This window comes from Camellia sinensis, chromosome 10, assembly GCF_055761805.1.
Source record: "Camellia sinensis isolate YWXY chromosome 10, ASM5576180v1, whole genome shotgun sequence".
Lineage (NCBI taxonomy): Eukaryota > Viridiplantae > Streptophyta > Magnoliopsida > Ericales > Theaceae > Camellia > Camellia sinensis.
The window spans coordinates 118,472,817-118,486,734 of record NC_138970.1 but is presented as its reverse complement, the minus strand read 5'-3'; the positions used below and the strand labels follow the sequence as shown (position 1 = coordinate 118,486,734).

The window sequence follows — 13,918 nt, the reverse complement described above, 5'->3', positions numbered from 1 at the left end:
TATATGATACAATTTCTCTTTTTCAAAAAGGAGGAAGGGAGACTGAACTTGTATAATATAATATGTAATATGTACAAAAAAGATGTACTAGACAGACTAGCCTTTTGTAGGCATTGCCTTAGAATAGTTTTTGTAAATAATGGCTTATGACTTAAGACTAGACTTTTCAGATTAGGCTTTTTTAGTTTAGTTTTTTTTATAATTATTTTTTTTATTATTATAAGTTTTGTATTCTATAAAATGGCATTGAAGCCTAAGAAATGAAGTGTGTATATTCCTCAGAATTCTCTCATCTTTCGTTTACATCTCGTTACATATTTGCTACTGATGGATTTAAAGCTTGGAAGAATCTAGGGCGCGTGCTTAGAAGTGATGAACCTAGCAATGAGCACATTACTTGCCTGGACAAATGGATTGAATTGGAAATTAGATTGCCAAAGAATGAAACAATTCATAGAAGTGTTCAAGAACAAATCAATAAAGAGAGAACATTGGAAACAACTGTTATTAAGGATAATTGCTGTTGTGAAAACTCTTGCTAAAAATAATTTAGCATTTTATGGAGACAATGATGAGATTTATGAAGAAAGTAATGGAATCTTTTTAAGCTTAATTGAAATGGTTGCTGAATTTGATCCAGTAATGCAAGAGCACATTTAATGTATCAAAAGGACTGAAATTCATTACCATTATTTTCATCACTAAATCCAAAATGAACTGATATTACAGATATTAGCGGGTGAGATCAAAAGTACAATTGTGAAAAGAATCAAATATGCGAAATATTTTTTAGTTATACTTGATTGTACTCCCGATATTATTCATGAAGAACAAATGTCTCTTGTGATCAGATCTGTGGATGTTTCAACTAGTCCAGTAAAGATAGAAGAGTTATTTTGAGAATTTTTAACGGGGGATGATACATTGGGGTTGGTATTTTTTAGTGTACTTCAAGAGGTATTGCACGCACTCCAACTTGATATTGGTGATATAAGAGGGCAAGGATATGATAACCTCTATTTTGAAAGGGAAACACAAGGTGTATAAAAAAGACTACTTGAAATAAATCCTAAAGCATTTTACACACCATGTGGTTGTCATAGTCTCAACCTTACACCTTGTGATATGGCTAATTTTTGTTCCAAAGTTGTCTCCATATTTTTTGAGTGGTACAACGTATATTTTTATTGTTTTCATCCTCTCCAAACCAGCGGAAAGTTTTAGAAGTTAATGTGGAAGGTCTTACACTTAAGTTGTTGTCACAAATATGGTGGGAAAGTCGTGTCAAAAGTGTTAAAGCAATAAGATACCAAGCTCCACAAATGAGAGATGCTTTACTTTATTTTGCAAATATTAGTGATGAACCCGAAACAATAGTGAAGCTGAGTCCTTTGCATCATATGAACTTGAAAATTTTGAATTTTTGCTTGGTATGGTTATTCGGCACAATCTTTTGTTTGTAGTCAACTCAGTTAGCAAAACCTTTCAAAGTAAAGACATGCATAGTGATATTGCTATAGATCAATTAAAAGGATTCAATACCTTCCTTAAAAAGTATAGAGAAACAAAATTTTTGGTGGTTATGATTGAAGCTAAAGAAGCTGCAACTCTAATGGAAATTGATCTAGTATTCGTGAAAAATGTGTCATTCATAGAAAGAAGCAATTTGATGAGAATGATAGTGAAGAGGAGACACACATAGCTAAAGAATCCTTTAGAAGAATCCTTTAGAGTTAATTACTTCATATTTATAATAGATCAAGCTCTTTCTTCACTTAAGAGTAGGTTTCAACAATTTCAAATATATGAAGAAACTTTTGGGGATTTGTTTGATTTGAAGAAGTTAAGTTTTGTCAGTGATGAATGTTTGATGACTTATCGTGCTAATCTTGAAGATTTTCTTTAACATGATGAACTTTCTGATATTGATGGAAGAGATCTATTTTCAAAGTTGAAAGTCTTGAAAGAAGTTTTGCCGAAAGAAACCAAGAGGCCAATTAGAGTGGTAAATTATTTTAAAGTAATGGACGGTTGTTTCCCAAATGCATGGATTATTTATAGAATTTTGTTGACCATACTGGTTACAGTTTCCTCGAGAGAAAGAAGCTTTTCAAAGTTGAAGTTAATCAAATATTACCTTTGGTCAACCGTGTCGCAAGAAAGATTGAATGGATTAGCTTTGTTATCCATTGCAAAGAATATGGTAGCTGAATTAGATTATACAAGATTAATTAGTAAGTTTGTAGCTAAAAATGCAAGAAGAGTAATGTTAAGTGATATTTTATTGTAAACTGGATTTTGCTGAACTATATAGCAACATGACTAGATTTTTGTCATTTTGATTTCTTGTAATGATTTCTTCCTGTCTTAATATATGTAAGTAAATTTTAGTTTTATATATACAAGCAAGATGTTTGTGGATACTAGCAATATATATTTTTAGTTTTTGTATTTGCCATATTACATGAACCTTTTTTTTTGTTTTGTGTGGTAAACATGTAGAAGGGGGCCCCCTCGTAAGAGTTTGCCTCGAGCCCTGTAAAACTCAGGGTCGACCCTACACCCAGTGGGAGAGATGAAGGTTGTGGGATTGGTCAGCGGGGGCAAGGACAGCTGCTATGCCATGATGAAATGCATTGAATATGGCCACGAGGTCTCTCACTCTCTCACTTCATTTATATATATATATATTTTTTTTTTATTTTTATTTTCTACACTTCACAATCTCTGTCCCTCTCTCTCTCTCTATATATATATATATATATATATATCTAGCAATCTAACTTTCGTGTTATTTGCAATTCAGATTGTCGCATTGGCGAATTTGTTACCCATCGATGATTCCGTGGATGAGCTTGATAGCTACATGTACCAAACGGTGAGCAGCAAGTGTAAACTCTGTTGATTTAATTGTGCAGATTCACGTTTATATAAGGCTTGTCTATAGATATAATCGAACAAATACATCATCAACTAACTACCAGGAATTAGGGATTTCTTCTTGTCTTTTGTTGATTATATATCATGATTCTGGTTAATTTCAACATTAACTAACAGCTGATGCCAGGTATTGGGTGACTTGAATTTGCAAATTCAACATTAGATAATACTTTTTTTTTTTTTTTTTTTTTTTGAGACACAGTTATGTATTTGTCTATATAAACATCTAGATATTGTTTTAGTGTTTGTAGACCAGACTTGTCCATGGCCGTTCGAGTTAGAATTCATATTATGAGTGTTGATTTGAACATTGGCAACTATTGGCTGTAAAAAAGTTCAAAGAAATTGGGTTAATAAACAAAAAAATAATTTGGCTTTAATTATGTTGGCATCATAAATATGAATGTCAAAGTCAAGAAGGATCCAATTTTCTTTTCTTTTTTTACATACTATTAGTAAACTTGATTGATAGCTAAACATAAATGGTTGGGTTCAGCCAGGGGGGTCATGGAGGTGCTTTGAAGTTGGAGGGGGGCTTGGGTTGGGAAATGACGGCAGAAAGTTTGGGCTTTGGCACCGCTGTTATGTTTAATGTGGTTGGTTTGGTTGGAGTAGAATCGCTGAACGTTTCAAGGGGTGCATCATCTTGCCTTTTGGTTAGAGAATCGGTTGTTAACAGTTTTGTATAGTTGGGTTGAATGGAAGGTGGATCCGGATGTATTTGTGTCACGACCCAAACCCGCCCCTAAAAGTTTGGTTCATTACCGGCCAATAACCTCTTGATTACTTACGGCATTAAACAGATTACAAAGAATTTATCATAATGGGGCCTGAGCGGAAGCAAATAAAATGACAGAACGTCCATTGAGCATTGCTTAAATGCCAGAATTTTAAAACATCATATCATATATAGAGAGTTCACATACATAGTCCATACATACAAGTATGAGTCATGTAGGTATATACAAAAAGTTAGCAGCCCAAAAATTACATATTGACAATGTATCCAATAAAAGTCACCAAAAGACTTAACAGAATGTAACATCAAAGGGACTCCTCAAAAGACAAAAGGCTCCAACTTTGGAGGCTTAACAAAACAGGTCCATCAAAGGTTTCCTGAAGCTGACCTAGGGCTGGCCTCTGAGCTGATCACCTACAAATATATATAAAAATACGAAATGAGCAAGGCTCAGTGAGTAATAATAATGTAAGGAGGTTCATATGAATGAGCATATGTCTTGAAGAATAAATATACAATATATACATGTCTTATCCATAATCATATTCCAGAACGGCCTTGGGCCTACATAAGACGGAACGGTCTTGGGCCTAACATAATATGGAACGGCCTTAGGCCCAACATCATACTAAACGACCTTAGGCTCAACATCATACAGAACGGCCTTAGGTACAACATATCAATAGTTGTTCTGAACATTATAGGGTAGATGGAACATCAGCGTGTCTCCATCTCCCTCGGCCTTAGGGTCATTAGTCATAAACAATCCATATTAGACATAACGGCCTCGGGCCCATCATACATAATAGAAACAGAACGACCTCGAGTCCATTTCGTATGCCATTGCAATCCAATGCTCAATCATTCCAATCAAAACACAAGTTACATAACGTATGCCATTCACGATCAAAAATACATAAATCATAACATATCGTTACACTACTATTACTCATAGTGATTTGGTCGTGCAACGGTCCTTTCCAGCGAGTGACATACACATGGCACACACACAACTTGATCAGCAATTCATCTTTTCTTAGCTACTTCTCTTTAATCATTCTTCCGTTTCGTTCAATTTCTATTTATCTTGAAGCATTTTAGAGGGCTTAAACATACACATTAACAAATTCAGAGGGTCGAAAAGATTTACAAAAAGATGCAGTTTTTCTCCCTGTTCCCCACACGCGTGGAAGAACCCCACCGCACGTGCGGAAAGATGTGCCGCACGTGCTTTTATTTTAGAATGTTCGAGTGCTTCCCTTGTTTTTCGCACGTGCGGCTGTGAGCCCCGCATGTGTGGTTCTGGGGTCTGTTTGTACAGTTCGAAAATCCAACAAATTCAAGCTTTCCAAATGCATTTCTAAGGCTCTAAGCTCCTATGTTGAATTTCCCTTTCTCTCTTTTCTCTTCTTTCTCCCTCTAGATACTCTCCAGGAGATATTTTTATGTTTTTGTTGAGTCAAGTTTCATATAAGGCTCATCTCTATCTATACTAAGGGGTTGTTTGAGGTGTCCTAAATAAGTGTACTTTATGTCTTTTTACACTAAAAAGTTGAGGTTGAAAATATGAATGTTTGGGTTAACTTTTCGACTTTTTATGAAAAAATGTGTATTAAAAAATTGTATAAATTAATGTGTAGGGGAAAATTAGTATTGGGAGTTGTGCAGCCATAATTGTTGATTTTTGGTGAATAGTGATAACTTTTTAACTGTTTGAGTAACTTTTTGGCTTTTTAGCTTTTTTGAGACTTCCCAAACTTGGCCTAAACAAAGAGTTAAACTTATTTGAGCCTAAGCCGAGCCTAAGCCAAGCCTAACCAAGGTTTTAGACTAATTAAATCGAATTAATTCGTTGCAAATCAAATTTTTACAAAATTTCATATTATGTTCTAAAAATCATGCAAATCATAACGGTAAAGTCAATTTTAGTTTATCGCACCTTTAAGGCTTTCAATTTTCAGTCCAAAGATCGTAATTTCAATAGATTTTCTCATAATCGACAGATACAAGTATATAAACACGTAATTCACATATTTAAACATGGAATCTCACATCAAGCATATAGTCACACATCTAATCACACATATATTGAGGGAATTAAAGCATATGAGAGGGTCGGGTTGTTACAGTTTGGCTTTTTAGATTTTTTGGATGATTTAATTGGTTAGATGGTTAGGGGGTTTCCCCAAATGGGGTTTTCCTTTTGTGTTCTTTTGCATCGGCTTGATGATGCTCTTATGAAGTTGCTTTTATTGATCAAAAAAAGAAGCTGTTCAATGATCTTCAAAAACTTTAATCTACTTCCGATTTTCACTACGTAGTACTTGCTATAAGAAGCAAAAATAAGTTCTTATTGACAGTTTGCTTGTTGGAATTGCTGCTGCTGAGGGGAACTAAACTGCAGATGAAATAGCTTTGACGACGATTACTTCCAAATGATTTTTGTTTCTTTAGATGTTAAATTTGATTGCGCCGAGTAGATGTCTGAATGTGTTATGTGCGTGGGTATGCTTGTGTATGTGCATGTTTGTGCAAATATAATTGTTGTCTGGTTGCTGCAAGTGAGTGTTTGGCATTCAGAGAAAGCACTTTTTATTTCAAGGGAGAACCTGTAATTATCTATTTTTCACTTATTTTTCCTGCTTATTATTTACTTCGCACTTTTGAACTTTTTGTTCAGGTTGGGCACCAGATAGTCGTCAGCTATGCAAGATGCATGGGAGTGCCATTATTCCGAAGGCGAATACAAGGATCCACAAGGCAAGTCCTTTAGTGGGAAGCTTTGATTAAACCAGTTTTCTTATTTAGGGGAAACTACAATCTTTGCTCTTTACATGACCGATAAAGTTATCATACTTCCAGTATCATGGATGGTAACTTTCTGTTGTATATTGGCCCATATAAGTTCTTTGCTTTTGCTACTTTGTCAACCAGAATATGTTGGATAAGTATTGTATTAACTTTGAAACTTCTTAAAGCTTGGTAATTTAAACTCTGAAACTTGGTTGTTGCTTTGTTTGGACAACTATACCATTTGGAAAAAAAGAAAATGTTATTGAACATAATTTCTTCCTTGTAATTCCTTTGTATAAAAATGTGGTAGAGTACTGTCACGCCTGGGTTTTTTAAAACATTATGCAAAAGATGTATTTATTTGATAATGCCATGTGAGCGGTTTGAAGGAAGTTGAACAATCAAAGTAATTTGCCTTGTGTGCAATTTAAGAGTATATAAAAGTCAAATGATCCTCTTATGTTAAGGAATTGTGTAGAACATGGGTCATTCTTCTAAAAAAAGTAACTTTTGTTTGAAGGTTTACTCTTTGGTCAAAACTAGATCCAATGTTTAAAGAAAATTTTCAATGGCATGCCCACAGTAAGTTGGGCCAACAGACATATAGGCCTTAGCAAAACCACCCTGTTGACATACAAGCAATTTTAAATCCATGCATTTCATAATACAAAAAGAAATAATCATCCACGGTAATTAATACATGCCCAAATGTATCTTCCAAATTTAAGTTATACAATTCCCAATGTGAGTAGTGAGTGGATTTCAAAAGAAAGGGCTACAGATGCCCATCAAAATAAGATTTACCGTTTCAAGACAAAAAAGATGCTTCGAATGTGTAGATCTTTCATTCAATCATAGTACAAAAACATCATGGGCTTTCTTTCCAATCACTGACCACGGGGTGCATCTGACAATTGTTACAACAATGCCTTTTTAGCTACCGAAGAATCCCCCTGCATACTATTTTGAATTGGACATTTCAGATTTGTGCCATATTACCTTTCTTTAATTAAGTCCGTGCAAGTGAATCCCAAACCTCCTTTTCTGTATCCATAAACAAATATCCATTATTGAGTTCTGGTTACATGAATTCAAAAGCCAAGACATAACTAAAGATTGGGGCTGTGATTTCACCTGTAATGTAACCCATTTTCCGTTTACTCTTGATAAACAACTTCTCAGATGGAGACCAAGGTAGATAATTATGCCCATTCAACTTCACTGTTGTAATTTGCAATGTAGGATTATCCTTTGAATTTTGATGACCCGTGACTGATTGTTGAGAGGTCACTGTTGTAATCTGCAATGTAGGATTGTCAGTTGAATTTTGATGGCCCGTGGCTTATTGTTGAGTGATTACACTTTCCTTGGGCTAACACAAAATCTCCAAGCAAAAATCAGATCACCAAAAGTCTAAAGGAGATTTTCTGCAGTAGTAAGCTGCTAATGTGGGAGCAAATCACAGAAATAGAGGCTTAGAAACTGCCGTCCTGCAAACTAGAGACCTGACTTCCCCAAAAAAGTAGGCAACAACACTTCCGAACAAAAATGTAGCAAACCAACTCCCCAAAAAAATTCAAAAAGCAAACAGTCAACAACCAATACCTGAATGAAAAACAATAAATAGGGGAAGAATTAGCATCTCAAGTTGACCCTGGAGAGCTGTTTATATGTATATATTATTTTTACATCCTCACTTTTTTCTACTGCAGGGAGCAATTGACCAGTCTCGGAGGACTCCTGATGAGACTAACCTGTAATGTAAGATTAAGAGAAGAGATGAGGGAAGAGAGGAAGGGAGAAGAAGGAAAAGAGAGGCGTTACGTGGAGAAGGGAGAAAAAAGTATTAGGGCTCTCTCTCTCTCTCTCTTTTTATTATTATTTTTTTTTTATAATAATATTCTCTGTAAAATATTACAATAATGACCTTTTAGGAATAATAAAATAATAAAAAAATTTCGACATGTGGAAACAATGAACTTAGTGAGGTGGAGATTAACAGAGGAGTACATGGAGGATACGAGAGATATTCAAATGGTTTTCGTAGATTTGAAAAAAGCTTATAACAAGTGTCTGGACAAATATATGAAAGGTGTCGGGGAGAAAATGAGTGACAAAAGCGTTTATTTTTGTGATAAAGAACACATATGACGGAGTTGTGACTAGTACTACAATTAGATCATCAATGGAAGAAACTGAGTGAAATTCAAATCACTGTAGGATTATGCCAGGGTCAGCCTTTTTTTCCCTTTCGATTATAAACAATTTTTTGGTTAATATATATATATATATATATAAGAAAAAAAGTATGAAGGGTACTAAAACAGGATGAAGAGTCCACCAAGTGGTGTATCAATGGTATATTCACCAAGTCTACCAGCCATAATCGCAATCTCTGTCCTCAATGGTGTATCATGTGCACGAGGAATGAGGAATCTTTGGATAATTTATTCTTGGTTTGTCCAGCATTTTCAATTGGTAGATATTTGTTGGCTGACTCTGACAACTTGTACAAGAAAGCGAAAGCGATGTGGAGAGTTGTTTTTTATCTCACTTTTACTGGTGATATGGTTGGAACGGAATGCTAGGATTTTTTACGATAAGTTTGAGACTTTAGAGTCATTATGGGATAGAATTTGTCATTTGGCATCTTTTTGGGTTTCCATTTCGTCTCCTTTTAAAGCAATCCGTTTCTTTTTCAGCAATCCGTTTCTTTTTCATTTTTTCAGATTGCAGAGTAGTGTGTGAGGTGTAGTTTGTTCTGTTGCTTTTGTTTCTTTTGGAGGACTCCTTGTCATCTTTGTTGTAAATTTTCTTCTTTAATGAAGTTTCATTTGTTGCTGATCCAAAAAACGAAAAAAAAACACTGGCAATTCCATTACTTTATCATGTTCTTAAAAATTCATAAATTCACAGTCGCCACTATGTAAACATGTTTGTGTTAATCAATCAATATGTAGTTTTCTCTCGCATTCTTTAAACAGAACAAATAAATAGCATTCTCTTTCTTAATTTCTGAATTGGTGTTTGAATGTTGAAGTTGTTGAATTGCCATTCTAAATTATTGTTTGATTATTGAAGTGGTTTTTTTTTTTTGGTTACTTAATAGTGATTATAGGAAAACTTGTCTTCTTGTATTAGTATCACATACACAAATTCTGATGTTGATGAAGGTAAATACAACTTTGATTTCATGGTTTATGATTGATAAACTATTATTTTTGTATTGAATAAAGCTTAAATTATAGATTGAGTGGTTATTTCATGTTGAATTGATGTTAGTTTTTTATTTTTTTATTTTGATTATTTGGTTCTAATATTCATATACATAGTAAATAAAGATATATGAAAAGTTTTTTATTTTATTTTATTTTATTTTTTTAAATGTTCTGTCATCACTGTGTTTGAAGCTTGATTTTTTTTTTTTGAAATTATTACATCCTATATTCTGTGAATGTCCTTATCCGTGCTTTTTGGTTTTTGGCATTTTTTGGGTATCAGTGTCTTCTCCCTCAAAGGAATTCCTCTGTATGTGATTAGTTGAGATTGAAGTATCTAATTGGTAGGGATTGGTGACTTATGCATGATGTATAATTTTGCTTTAATCATCAATTTTTAGTTGACTTGCACCCTTGATTTTCTCTTCGGACTCTTGTTTTTTTGTTGCTCATCGAAAAAAAAAAACTTGGTGGCTGTCTCTAAATCATGTAATTGATATCGAGCTTCCGATGAGCTAAAAACCAAACAAATGCTTAACTTGGAGTGGTACATATGCATTCCAATTTATCTTATGGGGAACAAAAAGTGATTTGTCTGGATTATCAACAATCTTTTCAAAAGTAGGACTCACAAGAAAATAAAAGTGAAGAATGAATAGTGCCCGCACTTTAAAAAATACGTCTCAAAGAAACACTGCCAATAATAGATAGTGCTGTGAAATCAATTCACTAGCCTCAGAACACAATTATTAACATTTCTTAGGAAATCGAAACTTGTAGAGATTGGGGCCAAGTAAGAAGATGCCATCAAAAGAATAGTCCACAAACTTTTATAAATACGCCTCAAAGAAACACCGGCAAGGATAGATAATGGTGAAACCAATTCATTAGGCTGACAATCGTTAAGATTTCTGAAGAAATTGAAATTTCAAGAGATAGGCCAAATACGATTATGCCATCAAAACAATAGAGACATGTCAAGAACATATAATTGAGGGAACAAATGATCTAAAGAAGCCTCCCCCTATCCAAACATCTTTGCAAAAGCACATGTTATCTCCATTTCCCATGACAATGAAAAATTTGAGAAAAGTAAGAAAGAAATGTACTTTCATAAGAATTATCCCAAGTAACCACATGAGAATCCATCCCTTAGGGTCCTATACCTATTCTTACTAACATAATAGAATTAGTAGCACAAGGGTTCACACTCATATTGAAATCTTTATAACCACTTTCCAAGCAAAGCCTTATTCTTTTTTTTCTTTTTTTCTTTTTTTTTTTTTTTTGAACTAGAGGCAAAGCCTTATCCTTAGCAACAATATTTCTCACATGAAGATCCTCTTGTTCTTCGAAAAAAAAACCAAATCCCTACCAATCAAATGTTCTTTCTTCCCCTCTTCACTACCTTCCCACAAAAACTCTTTGATTTTTTTCAATCTTATTGGCTACCCTCACCGAAACTCTAAATAGAGGTAAATAGTAAATAGGTATACTAGATCAAATCATATAATGACTGAAGCGAGGTAATCATCCTCCCCTAGATATCAATGCCCTTTCCAATTTCTTTTCTATTTTCTCAGTAACAAAAATTTCTAAAATTTTCTCACCTAGGATTTCCCAAAGGTAACCCCAAGTATTTCAGGGACAAGGACTCAATGAAGCATTCCTAATAGTTAGGCCAACCTTTGCAATCTGCCCTGTTGGAAGTTGTTTCCCACTAAAGTGCTTTTGTTCATGTTTACTTTATTGTCACGACCTTGGTTTTTCCAAGCCAATCATGTGGCCTTAGATGCTTGTTAACTTGCTTGGTTTGCACCTAAGTCAGCCTACTTGGAAGAGAGATAGGAAAGCTTTGCATACACAAGGAATTTTACACTCCCTTTGGATGGTTTGTCTGAATGATGCCTCCCCTTTATATAGGCATCATAGCCTTCTACGATTATTCTAGAATATACAATTAGTATGGTGTGTGGAATCCTTATGGAGCCTTCCGCTCACCTTCCTAGAACTATCTAGAATCTAGTTTAGAGTGTTCTATACAAGTTTTAGAATTATATATAATATTCTTGGATTCTCTCAAGCCTTTCGGGATGTTTCGGATTCTTTCGTTAGCCTCCAATGTTCTAGCCCTTCTCTAGTGGGAATTTTGTGTAGGCAACTCAATGGGTCGTGACACTCAAGCTCATAAGTCAGTTTGATCCTACACAAAACATCGATAGTTCTTAGGTGAACCGAAAGGTGATAGTGGGTCACCTTGCCTGAGACCTTAAGGACACTGTTCGCCTTACCATTAATAAATATTTGATAAATTACAAGTGGACAGACAACTATGAACCCTCTTTCTCCTTCTATCTTCAAATCATTTCTTTTGCATTACGAAATTAAAAAGTCCTCACTCCATATGATTGTATACCTTTTCAAAATCCACCTTAAAGAGAATGCCTTCCTTATTGTTCTTCTATATCCTTCCAACACCTCATTTGTTGTCAAAGCCACGTCCAAAATGTGTCTATATCCTTCCATCATCTCATTTGCTATCAAGGCCACATTAGAAATTTGTTGTCACTCTACAAAAACCCCTTGAGAAGCAGAAATGGTATCTCCCAAAACTACAGTCAGCCTCCTTGATAAAACTTTTTCCAAAATCTTGTACAAAAAGGTGACTAAGCAAATTGGCCTAAAATCACCAATCTTCAAGGAATGTCCTTGGGATACAGCTACAAACATATAAATGAGGTATTTATTTGTACAAGCATTAACACATCCATTTGTTGTTTTTAGTATGTAAATTCAAATGTTTTCTGACCCGAATCTTACGAAATTGAACTTGAGCCGAATTGAAGTTCTGATAGTCATCAAACATGGATTTCTTTGAAGTAAACTTTCCTAATAGTATGATTCAACATATTCAAAGCATAATTTGGCTTTCTAATTGTTATTTATCAAGGAAAAAAAATTGGCTTTCTAATTGTTAATGTGAATTTCATAGGCATCATAACCTGAGCTACACTATGACTGCTGGTGATGAAGTTGAAGATTTGTTCATCTTGTTAAACGAAGTAAAACGACAAATACCCTCGATCACAGCAGTATCTTCTGGCGCGATTGCATCTGATTATCAAAGATTACGGGTGGAAAGTGTATGTTCGAGGTTAGGGCTCATTTCTCTGGCATATTTATGGAAGCAAGATCAGTCATTTCTCCTTCAAGAAATGGTAAGTTCTGTATATGAAGAATGACAATGTGTTCACCACTTAGGTTTGCTATATTGGCTGACATGCCTGTTCTGTTCCAAGCAGATAAGAAAAGGAATTGTGGCCATCATTGTAAAGGTATAACATATGGTTGCATCTTTTATTTTATTTGATTTCATGTATTTATGTAATTTCTTTCTATGCAATTCTTTTTTTTATTGATCAGCGTCAAAGAAATTATATTAAGATAGTATGTAGTTAGGGAAAAAGTACAAAAAAAGTGCAAAGGAGGGCAATAAATCCTCCCAATCGTCCAAAAAAAAAAAACAAAAGCTACAAGTCACAAATTGCTCTCCAATCACTAATAATAACTTAAAAAAAATTGGAGAATCTCTTTGAAATAAAGGAGATAATGACACTAAAAAATTGGTCAAGAAACAAACTTCTCCCACAAATTTTCTAAATCTTTAGATTCTAAAAAAATTATTGAATTCACAAGAATTCTTTTCCAATCAAATTACCCATAGCACAGTAGAAACCACACAAAATCCTCTAAAATTGATCACTAGCCGAACACGAATGGTAGGTAATAACTTCTTTTTTTTATATATGTATATATTTTTATAAATATAAAGAGTAAGGGGGATACCCAATCCCTCTAAAAATCACTATTATGGCTGTGTTTTGCTAGTTATATCTTACTTTTAGACCCAGTTATAGTTTTATTTTTGACATAGATTGCACAAGTTGAATGAATTACATGACCTCATAATTGCGATTTCTTCGTTCAAATTCATTTACTTTTCTTTTCTCATGTAATTATGCCATAACCATTAATTATTCTTATCCTATTACATATGATAGTCATTGTTTTCTTCATTGTCTATTAATTGTTCACTATGCTTCATATGCTCCAAAATTAACTACTGAGGTGCATTTTCTTTTTATTTAAACTTATCCAGTTGGTGCTTTATTAAATGCTATCGATCATTTGAAGTTTTGTTGGTGGAAGACAAAGGCTATTGATGTTT

The 13,918-nt window shown here is 34.1% G+C and overlaps 1 protein-coding gene across 6 annotated transcripts in view; it reads left to right on the top strand.

Moving 5' to 3' along the window:
• The window catches only part of LOC114268316 (endoribonuclease), a 59,793-nt gene that overhangs the window by 11,506 nt on the left and 34,369 nt on the right, over positions 1–13,918 (top strand). For 4 of the 6 annotated variants that reach the window (XM_082892114.1, XM_082892115.1, XM_082892113.1 and 1 more), the window contains exons 2-6: positions 2,503–2,653; positions 2,807–2,878; positions 6,360–6,439; positions 12,683–12,908; positions 12,993–13,025. In XM_082892114.1, coding sequence (XP_082748240.1) covers positions 2,576–2,653; positions 2,807–2,878; positions 6,360–6,439; positions 12,683–12,908; positions 12,993–13,025 — 489 coding nt within the window. In that variant the 5' untranslated portion in view covers positions 2,503–2,575. Of the gene's footprint in view, positions 1–2,502; positions 2,654–2,806; positions 2,879–6,359; positions 6,440–8,189; positions 8,316–9,926; positions 10,045–12,682; positions 12,909–12,992; positions 13,026–13,918 lie in introns of those variants that run through there. The other 2 variants (XM_082892118.1, XM_082892117.1) reach the window with 2 other exon arrangements.